This window comes from Trichechus manatus, unplaced genomic scaffold (genome assembly GCF_000243295.1).
Source record: "Trichechus manatus latirostris isolate Lorelei unplaced genomic scaffold, TriManLat1.0 scaffold00017, whole genome shotgun sequence".
NCBI classification, from domain to species: domain Eukaryota; kingdom Metazoa; phylum Chordata; class Mammalia; order Sirenia; family Trichechidae; genus Trichechus; species Trichechus manatus.
Window position 1 is genome coordinate 10,205,463 of NW_004443953.1, and position 18,403 is coordinate 10,223,865.

The 18,403-nt window shown below is 33.8% G+C and overlaps 1 protein-coding gene across 5 annotated transcripts in view; it reads left to right on the forward strand.

Annotated features, from left to right (window-relative positions):
• GRIK2 (glutamate ionotropic receptor kainate type subunit 2) overlaps window positions 1–18,403 on the forward strand; it is a 781,170-nt gene that overhangs the window by 570,191 nt on the left and 192,576 nt on the right. For 3 of the 5 annotated variants that reach the window (XM_004372421.2, XM_004372423.1, XM_004372422.1), the window contains exon 11: window positions 16,494–16,717. The exons of the other annotated variants lie outside the window; for them this stretch is intronic. In XM_004372421.2, coding sequence (XP_004372478.1) covers window positions 16,494–16,717 — 224 coding nt within the window. The remainder of the gene's footprint in view (window positions 1–16,493; window positions 16,718–18,403) is intronic. 5 annotated transcript variants of the gene reach the window in all.

The following is an 18,403-nucleotide window of genomic DNA, read 5'->3' on the forward strand; positions in this document are numbered from 1 at the left end:
AAGGTAAAAGGATAAACCAAACAATATTATCATTCCATTTACTGGAAAAAACATATTGAGATAGTGAAATGAGAGGTGAAATGGCACACCTTCTTTTATGTCTAAAATCGAACCCTTTTTGTTTACTCTTTTGGTTTCTTTCCATGTGATATTTTTATAATTCTATGGGGTTTTCTGGAGAGGAACAACAGGATAATTGAAGTGGGAAGAGGTAGGGAAGTTAGAGTCATTTTTGCTGCTCTTCTAGCATACCCAGTTTGTTTCCACATCAGACACATTGTAACTCACAATTCCTTCTGCCAGAAGAGCTCTTTTATCAGATACTCGCGGAGGTCTATCTTTGATTTTATTGAAGTCTGAACTCAAATGTCAGGACCTTGAACAGGTTTTCTTTGTCCACTTTATCTAACTAGCACCCTCCTTCACTCCTAGTCACCATCTGATCTTCTTACCTTGCTTAATTTTCTTCATAGAGTGTTTCATTACCTGAAATTGCATTCTATATTTGTTTCATGCTTAGTGTCTGTCACCTTCACTTTGTCTAGTTTTGCCTGTATTGCAAGCATCTAGAACAGCTCCTATTACAGAGCAGTCTCTCAATAATTAATCTTTGTCGAATAATAATTAAATTTGTGAGTGAAAATTCAGATAGATGGCCGAAATCTAAGTTCTCTCATACCTCAGGAATTCTAACAAATATTGAAGCAAAGGACAAAGATATATTCTATATAGCAAAATATTATCCTTGTTCTGGCGAAAGACTGCCTAAAGAACTAATTACAGTTTATTCTGTATGGTGCATAAATCAGCCTAACCAATGTTTTCACAGAATAATTAAAAAGGCTATATAATACAATTATCTAATATTTGTGTTTTAGCTGAAAAACAGAATAGAAGCATTGAGCAGGAAGTAACTTCCAGTTTACTTATGTTGTTTACTAATGTTAACCACCCTTCAACTCTTCTTATTCTTCCTATATTGAAAAATGAACCATTTTAAAGATTAATTTTTAAACTCTTCAGTAAGTTGTTGTTGGTTGCTGTCGAGTTGATTTCGACTCATGGCGAGCCCATATGTGCAGAGTAGAAGAGTTCCCTAGGGTTTTCAAGCCTGTGACCTTTTGGAAGCAGATCAACAGGCTTGTCTTCCGAAGTGCCACTGGGTGGGTTTGAACTGCCAACCATTTGGCTAATGTTTAAACTCTTCAGTGTACTTTAAAAGAAACAAAAAACCCTGAAATGAAAAGTAGTTAATCAGGGGCAGTAAGATGGGTTATAATAGCTTTCACTTTTCCTTCTTGGGTCCATAACACTTTCTTTTAATGGTAAATGTAGAGAGTTTGTGTATTAGCTCCATGTCAGCTCTAGGTATTGCATAATTTTAATGCAAAGTCTAAAAAGTAGATTAGAATAGCAATTAGGCAAGCCGATAAAATGGTGGCACAACTATACCTTATTAGACTCTTCCAATTTCTTATTTCTATGTTAATCTCCCCTATCCCACTGTGGGCAACTGAGATATGAGACTGCCATAAACATCTTTGTTTCCTGTATGCTGCCACAGGCCTGGTGCATAGCTGAATTTTGATAATCCTTTGTCAATGAATGTTTGTTATTGTGACAAATATTCTAATAAATAAATACAAATTAATTAATATCCAGTTTTAAAATAAACTGATCATAATAAGAATTTTATAGCATTGATAATTTATAACTGTTATCATTTACCAACGGATTTAAAATAGAACCTAGGAATCTAGTGTGCATAATCCATTTTCTACTGAAGAAAGTTTTACTAAAGCAGAATTATAAATTCAAGATTCCATTAAAATGTTCCTTGCCGTTCATAGTCATCCATCTTAGTGCTAGTAGTTGTTACTTGGTGCACTCCTTGTGGTCCTACAGCATTCAAACTGTGAAATGTAAAAAAAAATACTTGGCAGAAAATATCTAGGTGCAATAATAGCTTAAATTCAGTAACCCAAAACTGTCTATGAGTATTTTATAGGTTTAAGGAATAACCTGAGATTTTAAATAAAATTTTGAGTTATTTCTAATTTTCTGTCACTTGAAAGTTTGCATTTAAATTTATTTCAAAGAACCATTTATCATCTTTCTCATCAATATTTGCTTGATACACATATGCTGTTGTTGTTAGTTGCCATTAAGTTGATTCCAACTGACGGCAACCCCATGTGTGCAGAGTAAAACTGCTCCAGAAGGTTTTCAAGGCTGTGACCTTTTGGAAGCAAATAGCCAGCACTTCTGAGGCACCTCTGGGTGGGTTTGAACTACCAAACTTTCGGCTAGTGGTTAGTTTGAGCACTTAACCATTTGTGCCAGGGACTTCAATATAGATACAAGGACATTAAGTTTGATTACTCATTTTTATGTGCTTAAATATAATAATAAGAACTTTTAAATATAATAAGAACTTTAGACAGAGTATCTTTCAGATTTAAGTGATTGTCTTTCACAGAATAATTTTTTTTATTTAAACTATAATTTTAAAAGATGTTATTTATTTTAAAACCAGGAAATCTGTAACAGTCAAAATCAAAAACAGAAAGTGTCAGAGCTACCATTGTTCAGTGCAATGCTCACGAGTAAAAGATATACAAAACTCTACTTTGGAGAATTTATATGCATTATTTCAGATTATTTTAAAGTAAGTCCTTGATATTTTTGAAATAATATATATTAAAAAAAAAAAACCATTTGTCTTCTGTGGATAGGTATCCCTTACCTCCTGAAGGATATTAACTAACTCAACCACTACATTAAAAAATAACAACAATAAATTCCATAGATACGTTGGAGTGAGAGGAAAAGACATTATGACAATTCTGGTACAGGAATATTAGTATTTAGGAACCGTATAATTGAGACTGCACAACAAAATCAGATTTGGGTGAAGAATTAAAAAAAAAAAAATTGCAACCTTCCTCCCCAACAAAATAAAACAGCAAACTCTAGACAATTTTTGGAACCATGACTATTCTGGAGAATTACCAGTTGAGAAGTCCATTTTTCATTCTGTCATTGATGGCAGGTTTGCTTGATTTAGTCAATATCGTTTGGAATTATCAGCAGGCTTGCCTAAGCATTAATAAAGTAACAGCTGCTGAAACAGCAGCTGAATCTTCTCCTGTTTGTGTTTAGTTCTTTCTTAATTGCACCTAGTCAGGCTTTATAAGTGAGAGAAATCTCCATATTTTATAACTCAGTTATCTACTTTACTTTCTACTATGCACTGCTCAAGGAGCCCTGGTGACACAAACAATGGCTTGACTACTAACTGAAAGGTTGGCAGTTCCAACCCACGCAGCCATCCACAGGAGAAAGACCTTGGCAATATGCTTCTGTAAAGATTACAGCCAAGAGAACCCTACGGGGCAGTTGCATCTCACATGGGTTGCTATGAATCAGCATCGACTTGACAGAACCCAACAACATGTCCTACTTATTCTGGCATATTTCTAAAATATAACCTCATGTTTTTATAAGCCTTCAAATAGATACCAGATTTTATGTAGTATACAACATATACAGCTTTTAAAAATTTAATTTTTCTCACATATGAAACATGATTACATATGTAATTTTTATCTCAACAATTCTTCTTGAACAAAGTCTACTGAGTACTATCATAATGGTGTGATATAATTTCTTGATTATATTATAACTAAAAATCAAATCCATCTGAAAGATTACATCTAAAACATTTTAGTAATTTATTATTATATCAGTTATATAAAAAATAAAAATCATGCACATGGAAAAATCTTACTTTCTTATTTTAAATTTTTCATTCTCTTCTTATATGATTCCAATATTGACCAGGTGATTTAGGATTTCTCTTTCGTGTTGCCAGAGACAGAGATCTGAAGTGGGCTGAGATTTTTGGCAGGATAGGGGAATGAAGTAAAAGAAGTTTTCTCTAAGTATCCCTGTCTTCATTACTATGTGATTCGTACACCAGAAATGAGACAACTGCCAACCTAAAAGAAGTCTTTGGAAGAAAAATCAACGAGAAGGCAAACCTCAGGAATGTCCTCTTCTGTAAAGAATTTTAAGGGGCCTAGGTGGCTAGAGTTAGCAATAGTGATAGTTTTATTCATTCACTGATTTAAAAATATTTATGTAATGACTACTGTCTGCCAGGCACTGTACTTGGTGCTGGAGATTCAGAATTGGACAAATTAAAAATGATCCTTGCTCGAAAGAGACTTACAATCTAGTGGAAGGAGATAGACAATAAATGATATAATTCAGATCATAGTAAGTTTTATGAAGGAAAAGAAAACACAGTAAGGAGATAAAGACTGATAGAATGGTGGTTAGGATAAATCCCTTTGAGTAAGTGACATAAGAACAGACACAAGAATGAGTGAAGGAATAAGCTGTTTGAGTTTATGAGGGACAAGATTTTCAGGCAGAGGGAATAGCAAGTGTGAAGAACTTGAAAAGGAATGTGTGCACATGTTTGAGGATTAACAAGGCAACCAATGTGATTGAAACAGGAGTGAGTGAGGACAACTGGAAGATGGTAGGAAGTAATGTTGACTAATGTTCAACTAATGTAAATTAAAGTAACCAGAGACCATAACTTATAGTGCTGTGTAGGCTATGGTGAGAGATGTGAAGTTCAGATTTTATTTTATGTGTACTAGAAGTCATTGGAGGATTTTCAAATGGAAGAGATGTGTTTTCAAAAAATCTTTCTGGTCTTTGGATGAAGAACGGATTCTACTTGGGGAAGAATGGAAGCAAAGGGCCAGTTAAGAGGCCATTGCAAGAGTCCAGCTTATGTTGATTAAGTTGATAGGAGTGGAGGGGGTGTATCATGTGAAGAGGAAGTGAACCACGTTTCCCTGAAAGTGCATACAGAGGCAAAGTATTTGTTTACATTATATATTGTGGATAATTTAGGAAAGTGTGGTATCGTTTATATGTGGCATTGAAATTAACATGCAAAATTAACTAGCCTAAATGTTCTAGCTAAGTTAGACTGAAATGTTTCCAGTTTATTCATTCACACTAACTAATTATCTTACCCATTTTAGTAAGTATGTCTCAACTTCTTGGCAAAACAAACAAAAAAAATATTTAGAACTGATTTTCCATTGTTAAATTGCAAGAACTTTTGAAAGTATGCTTAAGATGTTTTATTGACCTATTATGCATTATAAAATAATATAATTACATTCTTTGATTTTCAAAAGTTCATAAAGAAGATTTTCTCAATATAATCAAATTTGGAGTCATCATGCAATTCATGAAGATGTTTCATTATCTAACTTTGTATTAGATAATTATAAATTGGACCATAAATTTCACCATTGTTCTGTAAGCCTCTAATAGAATTGAAGGATTTCTATCAGCTATATATATAAATCTGTGAAAAGAGTCATTCTGTTCTCCCTAGACAGTTACTTCGCTAGGAATTATATTAATGGACAAATAAATTTTATTTCCAGAGAGAGACCAGAAAAAAAAAAGTTTAATTTTAAGATTCTGTGAGTGGTTTTCTTTTCATTGTTTTTGAAAAGTTTATTAAGTTAAATTAAAACTGTATTCTGCAAATATTCAGTAAATGTACTAAGCACTTCCTCGGGGCCAGATTTTGTTCAATGCCCTAGGGATGTTAATTTGATTATGATTATAAAGACGAATAAGGCAATTTGGAAGAGTTTCGCATAGGACGATAGAATATTAAATACTTATTAATTAAATAAGATAGCTACTGCCTAGGCATCTGTATAAAATTTCCAGGGAAGGATATTTTCTATTCCTTCAGTGCAGTGATATATGCTTTGTTTGAAGGGAATGCTTCCTGGCTTTAAAGTGCTTTTCTGCTGCTAACCAAAATGTACACAATTCAAATCCACCAGCCGCTGCTTGGAAACCCTATGGAATCAACTCTATGGCAATGGGTTTTTGCTATATTCTCATAGAAACAGGGACAATACAATTACAATGTTATGTCATTCAAATCGCTCATATTGATTGACTTATAAACCAAACCAAACCCGTTGCCATCAAATTGATTCTGACTCGTAGCGACCCTATAGGACACAGTAGAACTGCCCCATCGGGTTTCCAAGGAGCAGCTGGTGGATTCAAACTGCTGACCTTTTGGTTAGCAGGTGAGCTCTTAACCATTATGCCACCAGGGCTCCAAAAAAAAAAAAAAAAAAAATGGAACGCTTCACAAATTTGCCTGTCATGTGCTGCCAAAATGAGCACTGATTGATTTATAGGTGGAATACTCTGAAATAACACAAGATACAGTATTGTTACATGTTAAAATTATGTGGTTCAGTTTATAAATGCTATACAAATTCACTGAGGAGGAATGAATGTGGAGAGAGTGTTCAGGGAAGACTACACAGGGGGAAAGGAACTTGAGATGTGTCTTACGGAATTTGAATTCTGTAGAGAGAAGGAAAGATCGTTTGGAGTAGGGAAATAGAGGAACAATGTAGCAGCAGAAATGGTCCTGTGTATTTGAATGATTGTATAGCAATACAGTGGGTAGTGAATGTAGCTAAGAATCTTTGAAGCCCCATTTTCTCTAAACTCTCATGAGCCATGTTAATAATTCTATTTTCTTCATCTGTAAAAAAATAAGTCATACTGCAAGTTTGGTAGAGTTGTTGTGCAGATTAATAGAAGTGATGTGGATAAAGAATTTAGCATCATCCTGGCCCATAACAGACACATTTAATACTAGCTATTATTATGATAAGAAGCTCTGGTGGGCCAGTGGTTCAGCGCTTGGCTGCTAACCAAAGGTCAACTGTTCGAACCCACCAACCTCTCCACGGAAAAAAGATGTGGCAGTCTGCTTCAGATTACAGCCTCAGAAACCCTGTGGAGCAGTTCTACCATGTCTTATGGGGTCACTATGAGTAGGAATCGACTTTGATGGCAATGGGTTTGGTTTGGTTTATTACTGTGATATATCCTTTTATTGCTTCTGCCACCCTCCCATTTCAGGCTCTTGTCATCTCAGACCAGTTCTTCAAGATGAAACACAAGTGTAATTTTTCAGTAAAAACTTCTTTCACCCAATCAGATAGAAGACAGCTCTCACTTCCTTTCCTTTATGTTAAATACAGGACATATAACCACTTACTGCAAACGTCTGTTGTTTCAAGTTATCTTTGCATTTGCAGTGTTTCAGATAGTTGCAAATAGGTTGTCAGCTTCTAGAGGTGAGGATGCCATTTTATTACTCTTGAGGTCTATAAGCATTGATTATTTAATTAATCTGTAGGTAAATTGGGGCTAGGTTATGTAGAATTATGAAAATCAATTAGGAAAAATTAGATTTATTGAGGAAGTTAAAGATATCTATTTTCTTTTTTTTTGGTGGGAGTGTTGTTGAGTCAATTTTGACTCATAGCCAACCAATGTGATAGAGTAGAACTGCCCCATAGGGTTTTTTCTTTTTTTAAATAATGTTTTATTGTGTTTTAGGTGAAAGTTTATATAGCAAATTAGGTTTCCCTTTAACAATTTTTATACAAATTGTTCTGTGCCATTGGTTACAAATTTTACAATGTGTCAGCTTTCTCATTATTTCCATTCTGTTTGTTCTGTTTCCATTGATCTAGCTTCCCTTCCCCTCCTCTCCATCTCATCTTTGCTTTTGGGTAACTATTGACCCAAATTTGTCTCATATGGTTAATTGTTTAAGGGAGGACATTACTCACAGGTGATATTATTTATTTTATAAGCCAATCTATTATTTGGCTGAAAGGTGACCTGCAGAAATAGCTTCAATTCCAAGTTCAAAGAGTATCTTAGGGTGATAGTCTCAGGGGTTCTCTAGTCTCTATCAGTCCAGTAGGTCTGATCTCTTTTTTAAGAATTTGAGTTTTGTTCTACATTTTTCTCCCATTCTATCCAGGATCTTCTATTGTGTCCCTGGTCAGAATGGTCGGTAGTGATATCCAGCACCATCTTGTTCTTCTGGTCTCAGGTTTGAAGAAGTTGTGGTTCATGTAGGCTATTAGTTTCTTCTTTGAGCCTTTGATTTTCTTCATTCTCTTTTGCTCCATATGAGTAGGGATCAATGTTTGTATTTTAGATGGTCGCTCGCAAACCTTTAAGACCCCAGATGCTACTCACCAAACTGAGATGTAGAACATTATCTTTGTGAACTGTTATGACAATTCACTAAGTTGTCCCCCAAGACTATTGTCCCAAGCCCATTTACCCAGTAAACCAATCCCATGAGTTGTTTGGATATGTTTAGGAAGCCTCTGTAACTGTGCCCCTTATGTGGTTTATTATATATGTGGATATATATATGCAGCACACACAAGCATATGTATACATGTACCTACAGATACACATAGGCATGCATGTGCATTTACTCACATATGCCTTCTTCTATACATATATACATCCATATCTACCTATATAACCACACACATGTCTTTTGATTATTTTTATCATTTGGATGTTTTGGTAATGACATTTTGTTTGGACCAACAGAATTCAAGAAGGACTATTCAGCATCTTACTCTTATAGTGCTCCTTTAAATTTAAATAAAAAAGTAATAATCCTGATAACAGCAGCAGTGATAAAAATATAACTCATTTGGATTAATGCATTATCTTATTTAAACATTTTTATCTGGGATAAATAATTTCACTTCTAACATATCTTCCCTAAAATTCCCTAAAATTACCTATTTCCTAGTACTTTAATTGACATTAGTGTTTTTATCTAAATTTGGTTGATTCATTTATGTATTATGTACTATGTTGATACTGGACATACAGAAAAATAAGATACAATACGTAGTTTGCCACTTTTGTAAAAAAGGAAACTTCAATTAGATGATTTTGCATTTCAATCAGTCATAGTGGCATTAACTCATATTTCAGTAATTTGTCAGAAGAATAAGATGGTGAAAAAGAGCAAGTTAAACAATAATAATCTAAGAAATGAAATAAAAGATTAGTCGAGAATTCTGCTCATCAAAATAGTATACAATTTCATAAGACAACAAAAACGCGTGCAGTTTAAAGTTAATTAAAAAACAATAAAAATATTTAAATACCTTGTGTTAACAGGCTGGAGATTATAATTAAGGAGTAATTGAGTTAATCAGCAATTTTGTTTATAGTTGGCTGAATTGGTAGTTTAACTGCTGACTGTCTTACTATATCTCTCCCTTCATATTCTAGTAGATTATGATAACCACAGAGACCATGAGTTTGTCTTTCATTTTACTTGAACAGATTTAGGGGAAATTATAAGGGTAAGAAAACAAAATGTATTGTTAATTTTCACAAGGTTTTGCTGTGGTAGCAGATAACCATGAAATCCCATTTTAAATATCTTAAGAAAATAAAGATGGATTTCTTGCTCATGTTACATGTTAGCTATAGTTGAGGATCAAATAGGGCTTTATTTTACATGTCTTTTACATTCTTAGATCCAGACTAAACTTATTGCACCTATCAGGATAATCCCTTCATACAGTAAAAAGAAAAGAGCAATGTCATAACCACTTAATGGTTTTAAATTTATTCTAGGTGTGGCATACATCACCTTGCTTACATTTTATGGGTTTAAAAAAATCACATGGCTAAGCCTGATATCAATGAGTTCTTGTTAGCTGCCATGGAGTCAGCCCCAACTCATGGGTATCCCATGCACAATGGAACCAAATGCTGCCTGTGATCAGTTTGGGATCTGACCCTTGTAATCCATTGGGTTTTCATTGGCTAATTTTCAGAACTAGATTGCTGGGCTTTTTCTTCTAGTCTTAGTCTGGAAGCTTCTCTGAAACCTGCTCAGCATTACAGCAACACACCAGCCACAAATGACAGACGTGGTAGTTGCACATAAGGTGTATTGGCTGGAAACAACCCAGATTCTCCTACATGTAAGGTGAGAATTCTACCACTGAGCCACGGTGGTTGTTGTGTACCTTCAAGTTGATTCCAACTCATATCAACCCTATAGTTAGAAAAGGATAATCCTCTTACAGGTAGAGGATCAAATAATTGTCAACAATAATTCAGTTTACCAGAGTGGTAGTGATAAAATAGAAAATCTTGCTCCACATTATTTTTCTTTTGAAATTTATTTAAGTATTCAAAAATACAGTCAACAACCATGAACTATCCTCTTAACCTCAAAGTACAAATAATATTTTAACCAATGAATGTGCTTATTTCATAATGACTTGTCAGGGATATTTTGTCACTGTCCTATCTAATTGTCCTATCTAAGCCCTGAACAGTATTTCTATTACTGAAAAAGCTAAAATAATAATACTAAAGTGTGGGAGCATGAGCAGTTAATTTTCTAATCACAAAATTTATATTTATTAGTAAACATAGTAGAAAAATTAATTATTGTGAACTCACATTTATTCTTATATTTTCATACTACAGAATAATTCATTTTTGTATTTCCTTTTCTGCCACTGTATTTTCCCCAAAATATAAACCTTGGAATCTTATATCTAAAGGAACTTTTACCATTGATATAATATAAAATGCAAGAACTTTCTCATGGGAATATTTTATTTTTCTTTTGGTAATATATGTCTTTATTAATTTTGACCACTGCCATTTTATAATGTAAGATTTCTTTATTATTCCTAAAATCAGAAATCAATTACTGAATTTATTTTCATTAAACCATATTCATTTATATGTACAGAAATTCAACCTTTGTGGATTATTAAGTTTTTTTCCATCAGGCTCTTTTCTCCAACTGCTTAGTCTTTAATAACATGATATTTGATGAGCAGATAGCACAGCTATCATTATAAACACCTTTAAGGTAGCAACTCTGATTAGATTCAAAACTGATTACATTATTAGGAGACTTAGAACTAAGTTAGATATTATTTATAGAAAAAGCTACTATCTCTAAGTAGCTGTTTATACTATGTATAAATGCTTATTTTTACAATTACAGGAGAATCTCGTTTTTTAATGGATTTAAAAAAATGTTTGGTGTGCAATTGTTGTTGTTAGCAGCCATGGAGTTGATCCCCAACTCATGACAAACCTATATATATTGGAATAAAATCTGCCGTGTCCTGCTCTGTCCTGCATCATCCCCATGATGGGTTGTAGGTCAAGCTGTTTTGATCCATAGGGTTTTCATTGGCTGATTTTTGGAAATAGATCATTTGGATTTTCTTCCTCATATTTTTTAGTCTAGAAATTCCACTGACACCTGTTCAGCATCATAGCAACAAGTAACCCTCCACTGACAGATGGGTGATGGCTATGCATGAGGTGCATTGGAAAGAATGGAACCTGGGTCTCCCACATAAAAGCAAGAATTCTATCACTGAACCACCATGGCCCACATTAGGTGTCTAATAAATGTCAACTGATTGAATGAATTACTACTATTAAAAGCAAAATGGAGGCAGTGGCAAAGGGTAGAGAGCAAAAAAAGAAAAGAGTACTGAAATGGGAATGAAAATGGTTGCTTCCTGATGACTCCTGATAGAGAAGTCATTTAGTTATCCTATGCTTGAGTTTCTTGATTTATAAAGAAGCTGAACATGATTACCTTTAATATCATTTCCATTTCAAAAATTCTATTTTTTTTTAAAATGAAATGATCATTTTCTTAGGTATCTAGTTCTACCATAAAAGAAATACCACAAATGGATGGCTTCAACAAACAGAGGTTTATTCTCTCACAGCCTAGAAGGTGAGAAATCCAAATTCAGGGCACCAGCTCCAGGGGAAGTCTTTCTCTCTCTGTCGGCTCTGGAAGGTGCTTGTCATCAATCTTCCCCTGGGTCTAGGAGTTTCTTAGTGCAGGGACCCAGGACCCAAAGGATGTGTTTCAGTCCTAGCTCTTCTTTCTTTGTGGCAGGAGATCCCTCTCCTCTCTGCTTCCTTCTCTCTTTTGTATCTCAAAAGAGATTGATTCAAGATACAACCTAATCTCGTAGATTGTGTCCTGCTTCATTAACATCATAGAGGTTAGGACTTACAGCACATAGGTATTTTTATCAGATCACAAAATGGAGGAAACCACAAAATACTGGGAAGCATGGTCTAGCCAAGTTGACACATATTTTGGGGGAACACAATTCAATCCATAACAGTCATCATCCCATTCATAAATAATCACATAGACTAAACACTCTATAAACAATCTTTGTTAAACCAACTCACCAAATTAATGTTTCCGTCTTCTCTGAGATAGGTATAATCTGGACAAAGTTTCCCAAACTTTAGTGCATATCAAAACTACCTGGAGGTTTGGTTAAACACAGATTTCTGGGGCCTGTCCTCAAATTTCCTAATTCAGTATGGCTAGAGTGAGGCCCAAGAATTTGCAATTCCCATAAGTTCTTTAGTGATATTGATGCTGCTGTTTCAGAGATCACATTTATGAGAAACTCTGCTCTGTAGTAAGTGCCCACTTACCTTCCTTGCTGTCAGTTGAGTGTCTGATTACCAAAGGTATTTGCTAGTTGAAATTGTTTATTTTAATTATATAAATTAGCTAAATATTATGTAAACTTATATAGAGGAGTCATTTTCAAATTACCTGTTAAATTAGGTATGAGGATTCTGCAAAATATTGGGAAAATTTAATAAAAATCTAAGATTTTGTGCTCAGATTCCTTCCCAACTATCTTTAATTTTTCAGTCCAATTAAAAGCTAAACATAAAAATAGTAGGTGGTGAATTATTGGTAATGAACATAACATAGGCACAAATGGACATGGGGAAACTTTTGGGGTGATAGACATGTTCATTATCTTGATTGTGGTATCCTGATAGTTTCATAGTTGTAAAACTCAAAACCCACTGCTGTCGAGTTGAATTCCAACTCACAGCGACTCTATACGACAGAGTAGAACTGCCATATAGGGTTTCCAAGGCTGTAAATCTTTATGGAAGCAGACCACCATATCTTTCTCCCACACAGAACGTCTGGTGGGTTCGAACTGCTGATCTTTTGGTTATCAGCTGAGCGCTTAACCACTGCACCACCAGGTCTCCTCATAGGTGTATATTTGTGAAAAACTTATCAAATTATACACTCTATAGTTTACTGCAAGTCAACTATACTTCAATAAAGCTGTTAAAATACACAAACACACATATGCACATATTCAACTGAACACTAAAATGAAAATGTCATTGTTTAAAAAATTTGTTAGGTGTGCAATTAAATACTACTTGTTTTTGACAATTGATGTTTGGTGCTTTTTTTGTATTTCACTCTTAACAGTAATAACTGAGTCCTAAATAATTAATTACAGCACATTAAATACTACTAACCCACAATATGGTAAAAAATAACCTACAGTTTTTTTTATTAAATATTTAGAAATGTCTGCTTGCAAGTTTTATTTTAAATGGCTGATTTCTTTTGTAATCCAAAGTACTGTACTATTTGACTTTTTCACCCCTTTTCTATTTAGAATAGAATTTTTATTTTAGGCAATGCTAAGTAAAATTTGAAATTTAGTAATGTCTAAATAATTCTATTAATATATTCCCATAGAGCAGCTTTTTTTTAGAGTAATGTAGTGGTGTTGTTAAAACATATGTTATCTGAATTGTTTCTTAATGTTTTATTAATATTTATAATGGATTTTTAAAAATATTTTAACATCTTAAAACATATTCACTTATATATTTTATATGTAGTGAAATTTTTCTTTTTATGTGCCTCAGAAGGGGGAGATTATAAACTCTAAGGTGGCACATAGATAAACTGTGCTGTATATTCTACCCCAATAGCAGTAGCCAACCATAACTTCGTGAAGTCTATTTTTTTACTTGGAATCTATATTTCTTTAATTTTCACTTTCTTTCCTTTAAAAAATTGTTTACTTTTTCAAGTCATCCTTACCTTCTTCACTTCTGTCTTAGAGGGAATTCTGTCTCTGCCCTGGAGAAAATACTTCCTCTGCCTGAGCTCTGTACCTGACCCTCTAAATTTCTCTGAGACTTTATTCCATCAGTTATTGGCATTTTTCTACAGATTTCCCTTTCCATCTCTACAAACTCTTTCATGAATGAATGCATGAATGAATTAATAATAATAACCTCTCCTGGCCTTAATTTCATCTTTGGGGTCTGAGATACGTGCGATGGTTAAGCTGATGAGAAAGACTCGAAGAGCTTGGGTTTAAATCCTGGTTACAGTGTTCAATTAGCTCTATAGCATTCAAAAGTTTTCTAACTTCTCAAAATTTTAGTTTCCTTATCTGAAAATGGTAATAATAATAGCATTGTATAAAGATTAAATGTTTCAATTCATGTAAATTTTTTAGCATAATGCCTATTGCGTAAGTAGTTGCTGTGGAGTCAGTTTCAACTCATGGCAACCCTATGTGTGTCAGAGTAGACCTGTCCTCCACAGAGTTGTCAGTGTTGATTTTTTGGAAGCAGATTGCCAGGGCTTTCTTCCAAGGCACCTCTGAGTAAACCCCAACTTCCAACCTTTTGGTTAGTAGCTAAGTGCATTTACCATTTGCACCACCCAAGGACTCTGCCTTTTGAATAGCAAATACCTAAGGGACATTAGGAATCATTATTTTTAATTTTACATTTTCCCTGATTTGTATGTGCTGCCTGTTTTTTTTTTCTGTAATGTGACTATGATATATATAGTGAAACCCTTCTCCAGGACCCCTGAAAGACCTTTCATCCTTCCTAATTCTGAAAGAATTGTCTTTCTCTGTTCATCTTGTTGTTAGGTGCCATTGAGTCAATTCTGACTCATAGTGACCCCATCTACAACAGAATGAAACACTGCCCGGTCCTGCACCATCCTCACAATCATTGCTGTGTTTGAACCCATTGTTGCAGCCACTGTGTCAATCCATCTCATTCTTCTTTTTTGCTGACCCACTACCTTATCAAGCATGATGTCCTTCTCCAGGGACTGGTCCCTCCTGATAACAAGTCCAAAGTACTTGAGACGAAGTCTCGCTATCCTTGCTTCCAAGGACCACTCTGGCTGTACTTCTTCCAAGACAGACTTGTTTGTTTTTCTGGCAGCCCATGGTATATTCGATAATCATCACCAACACCATGATTCAAAAACGTAAATTCTTCTTTGGTCTCCCTTTTTCATTGTCCAGCTTTCACGTGCATAGGAGGTGACTGAAAATATCATGGTTTGGGTCAGGCACACCTTAATCCTCAAAGTGACATCTTTGCTTTTTAACCCTTTAAAGAGGTCTTTTGCAGCAGATTTGCCCAATGCAATATGTTGTTTGATTTCTTGACTGCTACTTTCATGAGCGTTGATTGTGGATCCAAGTAAAATGAAATCCTTGACAAATTCAATCTTTTCTCTATTTATCATGATGTTGCTTATCGGTCCAGTTGGGAGGATTTTCGTTTTCTTTATGTTGAGGTGCAATCCATACTTTCTCTCTCCATAGCTACCCTCAAAGACACTATCCAAGTGTCTGAGTGTTACTATTTCCAGACACACCCCCAACATAGAAATGCACACAAACACATACCCGGAATAATATGCTCAGCAAATCTAGCCTTTCAGAGATGAGCGTTTTTGTAGTAAGCCTGCAACAACTCCTTAGGCCAGGAAAGAGCAGAGGCCCAAATTCATTCCTTTATGTGTCTTTCTGTAGCCCCCTACAATAGGATTTCTTACTTACTCTTTTAAAGTTCTGCATAGTCGTGAAAACTAAAAGAAACGTTGCAATGTAGCTTCCCATCATAGATGGCTTTGTTCCTTAAAAATATTATAATTATTTCTTTCAAAATATTAGAGCTTAACTTCATTCCTGGCAGATGGTTATAACATGATGAGTGAAAAGCATTAGTAATTTAACATAGTTAAGCTACCGTGGAAAATTAGCAACTTTGTGAAAATTGAAAAACTCATTTCCTAATGCGATTTAGGCAAGCAAGGCTGCAAGGATTTTCATTAAATAATATAAAACAAATTAGGGGGATAAAAACAAAACTCAGGGGCAGTAAACAACATCACATTAGAGATGACTTTCACAATGTTTTAACTGTTTACAGACTAAAATCATTTAACTAAACTCTATAGTTCTAAAACCAGAAAAATGCTTCTTGATTATTAGCTAAATAATTTGAGGTAGTTGTTATTATTATTATTGCTATTTAGAATTTGACCAATGGTATCTAGAAAATGATTAATACTAAATGAATTTTTAAAGTTTAAATTAACAGTAATTATGCGGTTTAGTACTACAATAATTTGTGTGTGGAATGTACAGTAGTTTCTTCAGCTTTTTCTTCCCGTATCTACTTACGATAAATGTAGATTTCCAATCTCTAAGCACATAAGAAATGAGTTGCAGAGTATATCAGATGCTTCATTTCTTAGTGAAGAATGCATTAAATTTTAATTGTTACTAAGATAAAATTGTCAAATGCGAACTCTTTGTTTCGTTTAATTTGGTTGCTGGCTTCTTTCTTACGACTTAGAATATATTTTTCTTTTTTGTTTCTCTCTACAGAAAGCTGACCTTGCAGTTGCTCCTTTGGCTATTACCTACGTTCGGGAGAAGGTCATCGACTTCTCTAAGCCCTTTATGACACTTGGAATAAGTATTTTGTACCGCAAGCCCAATGGTACAAACCCAGGCGTCTTCTCCTTCCTGAATCCTCTCTCCCCTGATATCTGGATGTATATTCTGCTGGCTTACTTGGGTGTCAGTTGTGTGCTCTTTGTCATAGCCAGGTAACATGCTCACTTTTGTGATTTTTTTGGCAATTGTTACCTCCTTTTTCTAACTAATAATTGTCAAAAGTCACAATGAATTTTAATTTTCCTTTATTTTTTTTTTAATTTCCCATGGGGTGCTGAAGAACAACGAACTTTTAAGAGTCACATCAGTTATTATAGTGTACTATGGTGCCTGTTTGAACAGTTAGCATGCTGGTTATGTCAGTAAGCTATAAGTGTGCTAGGGTTTATTATTATTAATCAGAATCTAAAAACAGTCCAAATCACTATGGTATAAGAATTATTTCCTCATTTCTGAAGATTTATGTTGAGTCTGACAGCAAAATATTCTGTTACTTACCTGAATAAATAATTCAGTCATAACAATAACCAAAATAATAAAATTTAAAAGGAAACCTTTTTTTAAAGAACCAAATCTAATTTAAAATAAGCATTTTAAGTATAAAAAGACTTCCATAACTTTCTACTTAAAATTTATCATTGTTTTCACAGAGTAAATATATCACTACACAAAATTTTCACTTACTTATAGAGTATGTTTCATGTCATGGAATCAAAAACTAAAATACCTAATTGAAAAATACATAACAGTTTCCTATTTTATACTCCTTTTAAATCTAAGGTACAGTTCAGTCTATGCTGAATTTCTATTTTATTCTTATTTGTTCTGAAGGTGTAAATTTGTAATTATTTTTCATATATCCTTATCTCACTAACAAAATTTCAACTAATAGATCATTTTTAATATAATTTATTTTACTTTTACCTTCATTGAAAAGATTAACATTGTGCCTCACGACTCAGAACTTGTATTTTATTGCCCTTGTAGGTCTCATACTCATGATATTCTTTCAATTTTTATATTCTATCAGATATCTAGATGATAGTTCTGAATCCAAAATGAATTAGAATTCTACATATAATTTTTCATCTTGATAAAATGCTTATAATTTATAACTGGGAGTGTGTTTTGTGCCTTATCCTAACTTAAATATGTGGGTTTTATTTCAGTTACATTACATAGATTCTTTCGATAAATATATCAGTAAGCATATTTGTCCTTCCTTTAACTTATTCACTTTTTTAATGAAATCATTAATTTTTTTCTTAGCAGTAAAAAAAAAGGTTTAGCTCATTCATTTAAAAGAATAAGAAAATCAGTTATACTGTTAGCATAACATTTTTGAAAAGTTACACTTAAGTATTAGGTAAATTTGTAATTTTCTACTAATTGGTACAATATTAACTCTTAAGTCCTTAGGACAACTATCAGTTGTATCTGCATAAAATTTGCAGTGGAACCATGTATCCACATAGCATTTGAAGCTGTATTGTAGATTCTGTTAAAAGTTTTATTTGAACTTTGAGCTTCTCTCGGAGCTTTTGGAGTGTAAAGTTCATAACCTTTTAACTCCAGCTTCTATTTCCTGTGAAAAGCCTTCTGCTTTTTTAGAATCATTGGATTAATTACATCTTTTTTTCTAGTTACCAACACAAGCCATCTATTTTATATATTCAGAGAAATGATTTCCAGGGTTTTAGTTTAAGTAACCTAATGGCCAGAGAACACTGCACCCTGCCTACAGGACAAAAAGGAAAGTATAGGAAACAGTACATAGGAAAAAATCTATACAGTATATAGGAAGAAAACCTTCCTTGATGTCTGCAGGTAGACTTATT